Genomic DNA, 11,743 nt, shown 5'->3' on the forward strand with positions numbered 1-11,743 from the left:
CACACACACACACACACACACACACACACACACACACACACACACACACAAAAGCAAGCACAATTTCATTTTATTTCTAACACCAGGGCTAAATCTATGATCTAGCATAAATTAGAACATTATAAGGGCTTGAACATTTTCTGTTCTGTCAATGGATTGATCAACGATAGCCCAGCTCAAGAGAATTCCTTTGCAAATTCCGAATTTGGTGCAGGAAACATTTGCAATACCACAAATGTGATCCAGAGCAAGTGGAGATCAAATTCCTTCACCTCTAGGATCCTTTCCTTTGTTTGGCTCCTTTGCATACACTCAACTTTCATGATCCCAAATTTCCAGCCACAGTCAATGTAAACCTTCTCCACGTATTTAATGATTTGAGTATGAGCTATATATTCTAGCTATTTGTATCTAATACTGGGAACTTGACCTGCATACTCTAGTAATCAATATTACATTTTGATTTTTTTTTAGTAATAATTAGTAGTTAATATGTTTAATCATATTTTAAAAAGAAACCAAGAAAACAAACTCTTAAGAAATAGAGATTGGGGAACAAGCACACTTTGGAAAGGGGAGAGGTTTTTTTTATTTTAATTTAGAATATTTTCCCATGGTTATATGATTCATAATCCCCCCCTCCTCTCTCTCCTTTCCCCTCCCAAAGTCGACAAGTAGTTACACTAGGCTACACATGTATCATTGTTCAAAATATATTTCTATGTTATTCATATTTTCAGTAGAGTGATCCTTTAACATCAAAACCCTAATCACATCCCTATCGCACTATGTGATTGAGCATATATTTTTCTAATGCATTTCTGGTTCCACAGTTCTTTCTCTGGATGTGGATAGCATTTTTTTCTCCCAAGTTCCTCTGGATTGTCCTGGGTCATTGCATTGCTGCTAGTAGAAGTCTATTATGTTTGATTGTGCCATAATGTATCAGTCTCTGTGTACAATGTTCTCCTGGTTCTGCTCCTTTTGCTCTGCATCAATTCCTGGAAGTCATTCCAGTTCACATGGAATTCTTCCATTTCTTTATTACTTTCAGCACAATACTATTCCATTACCAGCATATACCACAATTTATTCAGCCATTCCACAATCAATGGACACTCCCTCATTTTCCAATTTTTTGCCACCACAAAGAGCACTGCTATAAATATTTTTGTAAAAGTCTTTTCCCAGTGGTATGGCTGGGTCAAAGGGCAGGCATTCATTTAAAGCCCTTTGCACTGTAGTTCCAAATGGTCCTCCAGAATGGTTGGACTAATTCACAACTCCACCAGCAGTGTATTAGAGTCCCAATTTTGTCACATCTCCTCTAACCTTTCTCATTTTCCTTTGCTGTCATAATGGTCAATCTGCTAGGTATGAGGTGGTACCTCAGAGTTGTTTTAATTTGCATTTCTCTAATCAGGAGGGATTTAGAACACTTTTTCATGTATTTATTGTTAGTTTTGATTTCATCGTGTGAAAACTGCCTATTCATGTCCCTTGACCATTTGTTGATTGGGGAATGGCTTGATTTTTTTGTAAATTTGACTTAGTTCCTTATATATTTGGGAAATTAATCCATTGTCAGAGAGTTTTGTTATACAAATGTTCTCCCAGTTTGTTGCTTTCCTTCTAATTTTGATTGCATTGGTTTTATTTGTACAAAAACTTTTACGTTTGATATAATCAAAGTACATTTTACATTTTGCAATGTTTCCTATCTCTTGCTTCATCTTAAATTCTTTCCCTGGAAAGGGAAGAGTGAAAGACAAAAGAAAGGCAGTACCTTATGTCAAGATTTAGTAATCCAAATAATTCTAGAAACCCAATATTATTGTCATATTTCCTGCACATGCTTTGATCTCATAGCAACTGTCTCATTCAATCTGAGACTCTTATGGCTGACATTTTCTTTTTAAAATTTCCTAGATTTGTCTCTCAGTCTTTGGTCACTTTGTTTGCCCTTCCACATGTACTCTGGTACCCTCATGTTTACCTAATAGTGTATATTCTCACTGCCCTGGAGACTTATGTTACTCCTTCCCTTCTACTGAGTGGATTGGCCTACGAGTTACATGAACACTCCTTCAATAGCTCTTTGGTTAGAACCAATTCTTAAGAGACTGAATAACTGGATAATAGAGATGTTCGCCTTTCATCATGTATTATCCCCAGCATCTTATTGCAGTAAAACCACAGAATACTCAAACTTAGAAGGGATTTTACCAATCAAATAATTCAACTAGTAGAATGTAAGCTCCTTGAAAGTAGCAATTATTTTATTTTATGGCGTTTACATCTCTTCTGTTGGTATATTAAATTATGCTTTTTATTATATGTTGGTATATTAACACATTATGGTTTTTATATTATATGGTATTTATAACACAATGACTTTAATATAAAAGAACCTTTTTTTTACATTACATATATGTGCTAATATAAACACCTTCTGCTATTGAGTTTCCTTTGAATTTGTTTTCCTTTGATTTTTTCTCTTGATTTTGTGGCTTTTTTTTTTTGTAGTGATAATGGACTCAAAAGGTTAGCTTTTACAAAGTGATATTATTCCCTTTTGGCAAATGGGGATCAATACAAAGAGGTTCATTGATTTTCTATGGTTGCCAAACACCTTCATGAATCTAGAATATAATCTTTATTACCAAACTCCCTAATCAATATTTATTTTAGTAACCATTACCACAACCACCACCAAAAAATCATTTAAGTAAACAAATGCATTAAAATTTTGCGAGCGAAACCACAAACTCCACATTGTTTACAATTTAATTAAAATATGTAAGTTGTATATATGTGCTGATAGAAATATCTTCTGCTTTTTAGTTCTCTTTCAATTTGTTTTACCTGGATACTTTTTTCTCTTGTTCTTGTGGTTACTTTTTAAAAATGTAATCATGGTATGTTATATTCATTTTTTCTCTTTTCATCTCTTCATATATTCCTTTATTTTCTTTATATTTCCAATATTTGTCATTCCTAATAACAATACAATCCATTACATTGAAATGTCACAATCTATTCAGCCATTTCTACCAATCATTGTATTTGTGTTACTTCCAGTTATTTTGTCATTACAAACAAAGTCTTCATGAATATTTTCATATACACACAGCTTTTTCCCCTCTCAATAATGCCTGTGGGGCCAAATTCTAGTTATGGGATCCCTAGGTTAATGGGCATGAATAGCTTTACAGCTCTTAATGTATACTTCCATACTGTTTTCTAAAACAACAATTACAACTGCTGTAGCAATGTGATATTAGGCCCCTTTCTCTATGTTCCTATCAAGATTTAATTTAATTACCTTAGACATCTGGTTCTCAGTTAACATATACTACCAGGACCATATTTAACTAGATTGATCTTTAGGCAACCAAGACCTTATTCTTTCCAAAATCAAGTCATTCCAGCTTGGTCATACCCAATAGGACTTTTTTTTTTCTTCAATACCACAACCCTGTAGGAATGCAGGATTGCCTTCATAATAAAATGAGTGTTAAAGTAAGATTTTTGCAGAGTATTTATGCTCTCTAAACAATAATTGTCCAAGTAGAATCTATGTTTCGATTATGTGTGTGCTCAGGCTTAAGTCTACTACTAATCTCATGCAGATGTGTGTGGACAATCACCATTAATAATTGAGGAATATCTTGAAGAAGTTAAATGGGATGCAAAATGGAAAAATCAGACAGGAAAGAAAGACAAGAAGATCCATTAGAATAGATATTGGAAAACTACCAAAGAATTAGTTGTCCTGAAAAGTAGAATGAACCAGGCAGAAAAGAAATCAGTAAGAAATGTCTAAACAAAAAAAAAATATTGAAAGAAAAAGAAAATCTTAACATATAGAATATCAAAAACAAGTGATTTGGAAAAGAGGTCAAAGGGAAGCCATTTAGGAATTATTGCACTATCTGAAAATAATGATCAGAAAAGGCCTGGATATTATCGTTCAAGATACTATGAATAAAAACTTCCTAGAACTCTTAGAACCAAAAGGAAAAATGAAAAAGAGAAAGAACCCACTAGTTACCTCTTGAAAGAAATCCCAAAACAAAAATTCCAGGAATATCAGGAAAATAGAGCTTTCATTCAGATAAAAGAAAAAAAAACAAACCTACAAACAGCCCAAAACAAATAGTTCCAGTTACAAGAAGTCACTACAATGACTACAAAACAATTGATATTTGCCAGTATAAATGAAAAGAGTGGTTGTAATATTATATTCCAAAAGGTGAAAGAAAAATATTTACAACTAAATATTAACCCATTATCACCACTACTATTTACCTAGAAATGCTAGCTGAAGTTGTAAAAAAGAAATAGAAATGAATGGAATAATCTTTGTCTCATGTGATGACTTATTTTTGATACCCCAAGTTAAGCAAAAAAACATGACTTATGACTTGAAACAATACATTCAGCAAAGTTGCAGTATGTAGAATGAATATATAAAAATCATTCTCATTCCTACATATCAACAACAAAACCCAATAGAAAGAGCTAGAAATAAAAATTGAATTTTTAACTCCATAAATCCAGAAGTTATCATTGTTTGAAAGTGTATGTATCAATATGTCACTAGGAAATATATGACTCCAACTATAAAATGCTCTTTCCAGAAATAAAGATAAAATGAAATAATTAGAGAAATGTTTACTCTCATGGGTAAGTCAAACTATTATAATAAAAGTGACAAGTCTATCTAAATTAAGTTACTCCTATAATGCTATACCAAACTCCCAAAAGTATATTTATATAAACCTAGAAAAATGATAAAGAAATTCACATGGAGGAAACAAAGATCAATATTCACAAAGGTAATGATAATAATAAAAAAAATGAGAAGGAAGCAACAAATTTGAAACTGTCCTACAAAGTAGTAATCATTAAAATTATTTGATACTGATTAAAGTAAAAGGTTGATCAGATTAAGAAAAGCATATTCAGAAGCAAACCAACACTAGCATAGTGTTTAGTACTCTCAGAGATTCCAGTTACTAAAGGATTGACCAAAACTGTTGGCAAAACAAGACAATAATCTGGAAAAAATTAGACTTAGTCCAACACTACACCATACGCCCAGATTAGCACAAAATGGACACATGGCAGGTATAAAAAGTCACATGAGAAATCAGAGGAACAATGGAGAAACTGCCTTTCAGATTCAATCCATTTCAAGGACTGATTCAATAAACAAATGATTAAGAGGATCACATAAAATAAAGTGAATAACTTTGATTATATAAAGTTAAAATTTTTTGTACAAATATAATACTTTTAAAATTAAAAGGGAAACACATGGGGAGGAAGTCTTTGCTATGAGTTTTTCTGCTAAAGTCTACATATACAGTAATTTGAGACTGGTTCAAATCTATAAAGCTAAGAGGATATGATATGAACATAATTTTCCAAACAGATAGTTTTAAAAAATATGAAAAATGCTCTAAATTACTAATGGCTTATGAAATGCAAATTAAATCTATTCAGAGATTCCTCTTTGTATTTGGCAATGTTGGCAGAAAAAGCAAATGACAAATACTAGAGGGGCTGTGGGAAAACAGACAAACAAGTGTATTGTCTTTGGAATAATTGTTCCAGTCATTCTAAGAAACTATGTTCAACTATGCTCTAAAACTTACTAATTTGTATATATACCTTGACCTATCTATACCACTATTAAATTGATATTCCCCCCAGTCAAAGAAAGAGAAAAAAATCTCTATCTACAAACAGATTTATAGCATTTCTTTTCATAATAGCCCAAAGGGAAATCAAAGGCTATCTTATGGGGAAAAAAATAGCTAAATACATTATCTTATAAGAATATATTGGAATACTATTGTGCCACATGAAATGCTGTACTGGATGTTGTCCTTGACTCATTTGAGTCCAACTCTTCAGAACCCCATTAGGGGTTTCCTTGGAAAAGATACTGGAGTGGTCTGTTATATCCTTCTCCAGCTCATTTTACAGATGAGGAAATTGAGGCAAAAAGGGTCACGTGACTGAAAAGGATAGCTTCAAGGGAAACCCATGAAGACCATAATGAAATGAGGCAAAGTGAAGTGAGCAGAACTACCAGAGCAATTTACACAATACTGTAGGGGAAAAAAATTAAAAAGACTTAGAACTCTGACCAATGCAATGATAAACCATATGTCTAAAAGAATGGACATGAAACGGGGTATCTACCTCGTGAGGGAGACACGATGAACTGAAAATACAGACATGTTTTCTGAAGTGGCCAGTATGTAAGTTTGTCTTCCTGTACTATGTGTGTTTATAATGGGAACTTTGTTTACAAAATGCATGTAAAAATAGTTTTTAAAAATTCCAGGTTTGAATTGATTGCAAGACTCCTAATGCAAACCAACAACTGAAGTAGCTGGTTAAAAAAAGCTAATGAAATGTTAAGATGCTTGAACTGAGGACTACTAGTTTAGCTCATGGAACAAGGGAAATAACGTCCCAGCCGCATTCAAAATCGAGCACCTTTTCAGACCTGGAGGAGAGGGAGCGCAATTAGAGAGAAGGTTTCATTGCTTTTCAGGGTTCACCAACTCGAAGAGTCTAATAAATTGCTCTCAAATTCATCTATCTAATTATAGAAAAATGAAGCTCTTTAAGGCTTGGGGCGCAAGCAGAAGAAATTGGGGTGGGGAAATCTTTTTTGGAGTTGCACATCTCTCTCCTAACTAGGACGCAGTCATGCCCTGCCCCAGCCCGTTTAGAAATCAGACGATGCAGGATCCTAGTTCTTTCTAAAGGCGAGTTTCTTAAATCCTGTTGTGTGAGAGTAGGGTCTTGAGAAATTGCATTCGGTACTGATTCCCATCTTCTACTCACATCAAGTTGCTAGGGCAGAGGACTATTCCTATTTGGATGCACCTCTTAAAAGTGAGAAATTAAATCATATCTTTCAGAAACCACTAACAAAACTCCTATGGCATCTTAAGCTAAGTCACAGATTGGACGGAAACATCCTCTCAAAGAACTTGGATTGATAGTCATCTATAGTCTAGATTTCTTAATCATTACATTCCAGTCCTCCCTACTACCGCAGGACCCTCCTCCATTCCGAACCTTTAGATTCTTGCCTTTCAGTTGATGCCTAATATTTGATCACTTACTTTATCGTTGCAGAGATGCTGGATTTCATTTGAAAATGTAACGAAATATCGTGTCGGTTTACTTATTCTATATCACAATTAACCTCATTTTGGCTCTCTCCTCTCTGCTTGTCTGTTCTGAAACTTGATCTTAGAAACCATATTTTCAGAAGAGTTTATTTTATTTCTCTTAGAAAAGGAGTTCTTAAACTTTTTTTTAACCCTTACCTTCCGTCTTGAAATCAATATTGATTTCAAGACAGGAGAGAAGTAAGGCTAGGCAATGGGGGTTAAGTGACTTACCTAGGGTCACCCTTCGAGGATGTGTTTGAAGCCAGATTATATTCTCAATCCATTAAGTCACTTGGCTTTTTAACTTTTGATGTCATGGTCCCCACCTCATCCCTTTTAAAATGTTTTATTTTACCCCACACATATGTAAAAACAGCTTCCGGAGTTTGCTTTCTAACATTTTGAGTTCCACATTCTTTCCCTGATTCTACCATGGTTCTTTTCCCCAATCTGATCTTCCGTATTTGGAAATAATGGATCATTACTCACTCATTCTCTCTAATAAATCGAGTCTTTGAAGGAAAGAATCGAAAGAGATATTTCGAAAGACTAATTCGATACTTACAAGCTCTGATGATTTTTATTATGAAAAGCAAACTGGCAGCGGTGGGATTCGAACCCACGCCTCCGAAGAGACTGGAGCCTTAATCCAGCGCCTTAGACCGCTCGGCCACGCTACCGTCCTGTAAGCCCCCTCCTTTGCCAGTCAGTCTACGAGTATTTACTAAAATCTTGTTATGTTCCAGATCTTGGGTTAAGTTCTAGGAACACAAAGAGAAACAAAATCCAGTCCCCTGTTCTCAAATAGCTCAAAGCCAAATGGAAAAATCGACATAAAAATTCTATGCGTAAAGAAGATATAGACTAAGCCCAATGGTGAAAATCAATGAAAATAGGCCCTAGCATTAAGGGAAATTGGTAAAGTCTTCTCTTAGAAGGTGGTATTTTAACGGGGACTTGAAGGAAGCCAGGAGGTTGAGAGGAGGAGGGAGGGCAGTGCTGTACATAGGGGGCAGCCAGTGATAATTCTGGGATTTTGGAGATTATCTTGTAGGAATAACAGCAAGGAAACCAGTGTCACTGAACTGCAAAGAACATGAAGGATGAAGGGAGGATGGAGAGGAGAGTAAGCAGTAAGAAGACTAGAAAGGGAAGGAGCCAAGTTATGAAAAGTCAAACAAGATTTTATATTTGATACTGGAAGTAAAAGGGAATGACTGGAGCTCATTGAATAGGAGCATATATGGGCAGACTTGCATTTTAGGAATACAAATACCCTATTTGACACCTGAGTGGAAGGTTAATTGGAGTGGTGAAAGGGTTGAGGCAGGGAGTCCAATAATTAGGATATTCTGATTGTCCAGGCATGAGTTCTCAGGAGTATGGGGTTGGGGGACACCAGAGTGATTTCAGCATAGGAGGAGAGGTGGTTGCTAGGAAAAAAGGTGGTACTTGATATTTTGATTGGATGGAAAGGTGGTAGTGAGAGAGAATGAGGAGTCCAGGACTGTACTTGTGAGCCTGGAAGATTGGGAGGATAGCAATCTCCAGAGAAAAAACTAATAAATAGAAATAAGACATAGTTTTATGTATACATGCATCTTTTTTCTCAAATTTTGCCTTCTTTAAAGGGGGTGGGGAGAGAGTTAACTGATTTTCATAATATCTTAAATGTTACAAACAAACAAATAAACTTTTTAAAAGGAAGAAGAGATGGTTGGGGAAGAGGGGGGTGATAGATTGAGTTCTGTTTTGGAAATGTTGAGTGTTAAGATATCTACAGGGCATCAAATTGAAATGTCCAAGAGGCAGCTGGAGATGCAAATCTGGAAGTTAGGAGACATGTTAGGGCTGCATTAAGTAGATCTGAGAGTCATCAGTATAGAGATGGTAACTGAATCCTATGAAAGGAGCTGATGAGATCACCTTGTGAAATAATATAGTGTGAGAAGCAGAGGGAAAGGAAGGGTTCTTGCTCTCAAGAAGCTTACAACCTAATGGAGGAAGATGACACACAAGAGATAGCTGAAAAATGTGTGTGGGGAGGAGGTTCCCTTCAAAGGGGCTTGGTGGAAAAGCCAAAGAATTCCAAGATGAGTGCCTCTGGAGAAGTAATAAAAAACTCAAAGTGAGTGCAAGATGTGAATTGAGGCGATATCCCAAGTATCCATTTAACTTATTCCTCTCCAGGGAATCCTTAGGACCAGGGCATTAATTCTTTTCTATTGGACTTAGCATGTGGAAATATTCCCTTTTGGGAGCAGGGGGAAGAGACGAGGTGGGTTTTGTGTCTTTGGGAAGTAAAGTAACACCAGGGAGAAAGGAAGAACTAGGTGCTTCTCCAGGGGCATTTCAGTAGAAGAAGAAATCTCAAGGGATAATAGCAAGCAGGCATTATTGTTGGGTTGGGGTTAGAGAACTTTGGAAGTTTTATGATTAAAAATCCTGCGTATTTGCATATTAACTTATAATCATTTATTAATGAAAGTTGGAGAAAGAAAAAGAGAGAGAGAATCACATGGCAACCCTAACTAAAAAAATCTCTAAGCCCAATCTACTTTCTTGGCTCCCCTTCCAGGCTAGGGCCCAAGCTGCTATAAGCCTAGATCACCCAATCAGATCCTGTCAAGTGTTAAACCAAATCAGAGGGAGAGTGAATCCCAGGCTTAAAAAAGCCTTTTACTGCCCTGGTTCCCTTTCTTATAAAGCCAATTTTGATGACTCCTCTCCTGTGTTTTTGACTGATCAGGTTTAACTTCTATCCAGGTCCCCAGCTCTAGAGTATAGACAGGCCATCCACAAAGTCAGGACTTGAGGTAGCTCCCTGGCATTTTAGATCAACCTCTTCCAGGAAGAGCATTTTAGATCAACCTCTTCTGGGAGCCAGAGAGCCTCATGGCTTCTTATGTCCTGTCTAAGGACGTTAGTCTGGTGGAATAAGGGGTACAATTTTATTTTACATTCATACGGAGGAGACTTGATAATGAACTTCCATCCATTTGCTATGTTTTTTTCTAGTTCTTATCATCCGAGGAGAACATCTTTTACTTTACTCAGTAATTGGTAGCACATTTCATTTTTAGGCAATCCATTTCATCACTGGATTGCTTTCATTATTGGGAATGAGCAGAAATGACTCTGGAAGTTCTACTTATTGATAGAAGAGTTAGTAGTGGGATATAATAAATAGAATACTGGACCTGTAGTTAGGAAGATCCACACTAGAATTCAGCCTCAGATGCTGATGGACTTTGTGACTGAAGCACAGTTTTCTTATCTACAAAATGGAGGTTATAATAGCCCCTACTTTTGTTGGAGGTGAGCAGTGGGCAGTAAGGGACAGCAATAGAAACGGGACTCTCGTGTTCTGAAATCTTGGATTTCTCATAAGTTAGTATTAGTTAAGAATAAACTGCAAAATCTGTAGTTTCAGCATTAATCAAACATAATAAATTGCAGAATCTGTATTATTAATCAATGGACTATTCTGTATTGTTATTCACTTGTACTAGTTCTCTACTATTACCAGCTTCGCACTGTTCAGTATTATTAATTGTTCATATTCTTCTGTATTTACCCTTCTTCTAAACTGTTAGGCATTATTAATTACCTATAGTGGTCATCTACTATACTATATTCCTCCCCCTCCCATGTTCCCATCTTTGATGAAGACATTCTTCAGATGGGTTCTGAGACCTCTCCTACACTGACAAATGATGGCAAGTGGAACAATGGGAGGAACATGGGACATGCCCCCCAACCTCACCCCTAACCCCAAAACACACCTCCATCTGAATTCTGACCCTCTTCTTCTCAGCCTATAATGCACAGTAATGCCCAGGGATGGGCTACTCTGGGAAAGGTGGAAATTTTCCTGGAATGGGAGGCAATAAAGCCCCAAACCCTGAATAAATATGCAAACCCTAATCCACACTGGGGCTGCTTCACCAGCTCCAAGGCTATTTCATCAGCCCAGGCCTAGGAGGGCTGCTACTCCACACCTGGGGAGCTGCTATTCTACCAGCTCAGGGGCTATTCCATCACCCCTTAGACTACTCTAGCAGCTCCAGGGCTGGCCCATGAACCCCAAGGCTGGCTTTATTGTGAGACTGGCTTTTGTTATAAATAAAGGGGTCCAAGGGAGATATATAGATGTGCAACGAATATAACGCTTTCTCTCAAGAAACCTATTTCTTTTTGGCTTGGAGACTTTATTTCTCTTACTAGCATTTCTGCTAATAGAATTTTCCCTGCATCTTCCACAACACTTCAGAGCATTATTTTGAGGATCAACTGAAGTTAGGTATATAAAGTGCTGGGCAAGCATTAAATCCCTATATAAACATGAGTGATTATTGGTTCTAGTTGTGTCAGGTCCAACTCTAGGACCAAGCAGGGCATCTAACCCCTTTTCTGGATAAGAGAGTCTTCAAACAATTTAGAATGGGAATCCCCTCCCCCAAGTCTCCAGACTAATTATACCCAATTCATTCAATCAAGTCTCATTTCATATTACTTCAGGGCCCAGGGGCCTAAGG

At 36.4% G+C, this 11,743-nt stretch overlaps 1 protein-coding gene and 1 non-coding gene across 2 annotated transcripts in view; both read right to left on the minus strand.

Annotated features, from left to right (window-relative positions):
- Positions 1-7,488: 7,488 nt before the first annotated feature.
- Positions 7,489-11,743, minus strand: part of LOC123236086 (olfactory receptor 4L1-like) — a 7,072-nt gene continuing 2,817 nt past the window's right edge. Inside the window, exon 2 of the mRNA XM_044662347.1 lies at positions 7,489-7,501. Within this exon, the coding sequence (XP_044518282.1) occupies positions 7,489-7,501 (13 nt within the window). The remainder of the gene's footprint in view (positions 7,502-11,743) is intronic.
- TRNAL-AAG lies at positions 7,804-7,885 on the minus strand. The gene has a single exon. It is a non-coding gene; the product is annotated as a tRNA-Leu (tRNA).

This window comes from Gracilinanus agilis, chromosome 2 (genome assembly GCF_016433145.1).
Source record: "Gracilinanus agilis isolate LMUSP501 chromosome 2, AgileGrace, whole genome shotgun sequence".
In the NCBI taxonomy this organism is placed as follows: Eukaryota; Metazoa; Chordata; class Mammalia; order Didelphimorphia; family Didelphidae; genus Gracilinanus; species Gracilinanus agilis.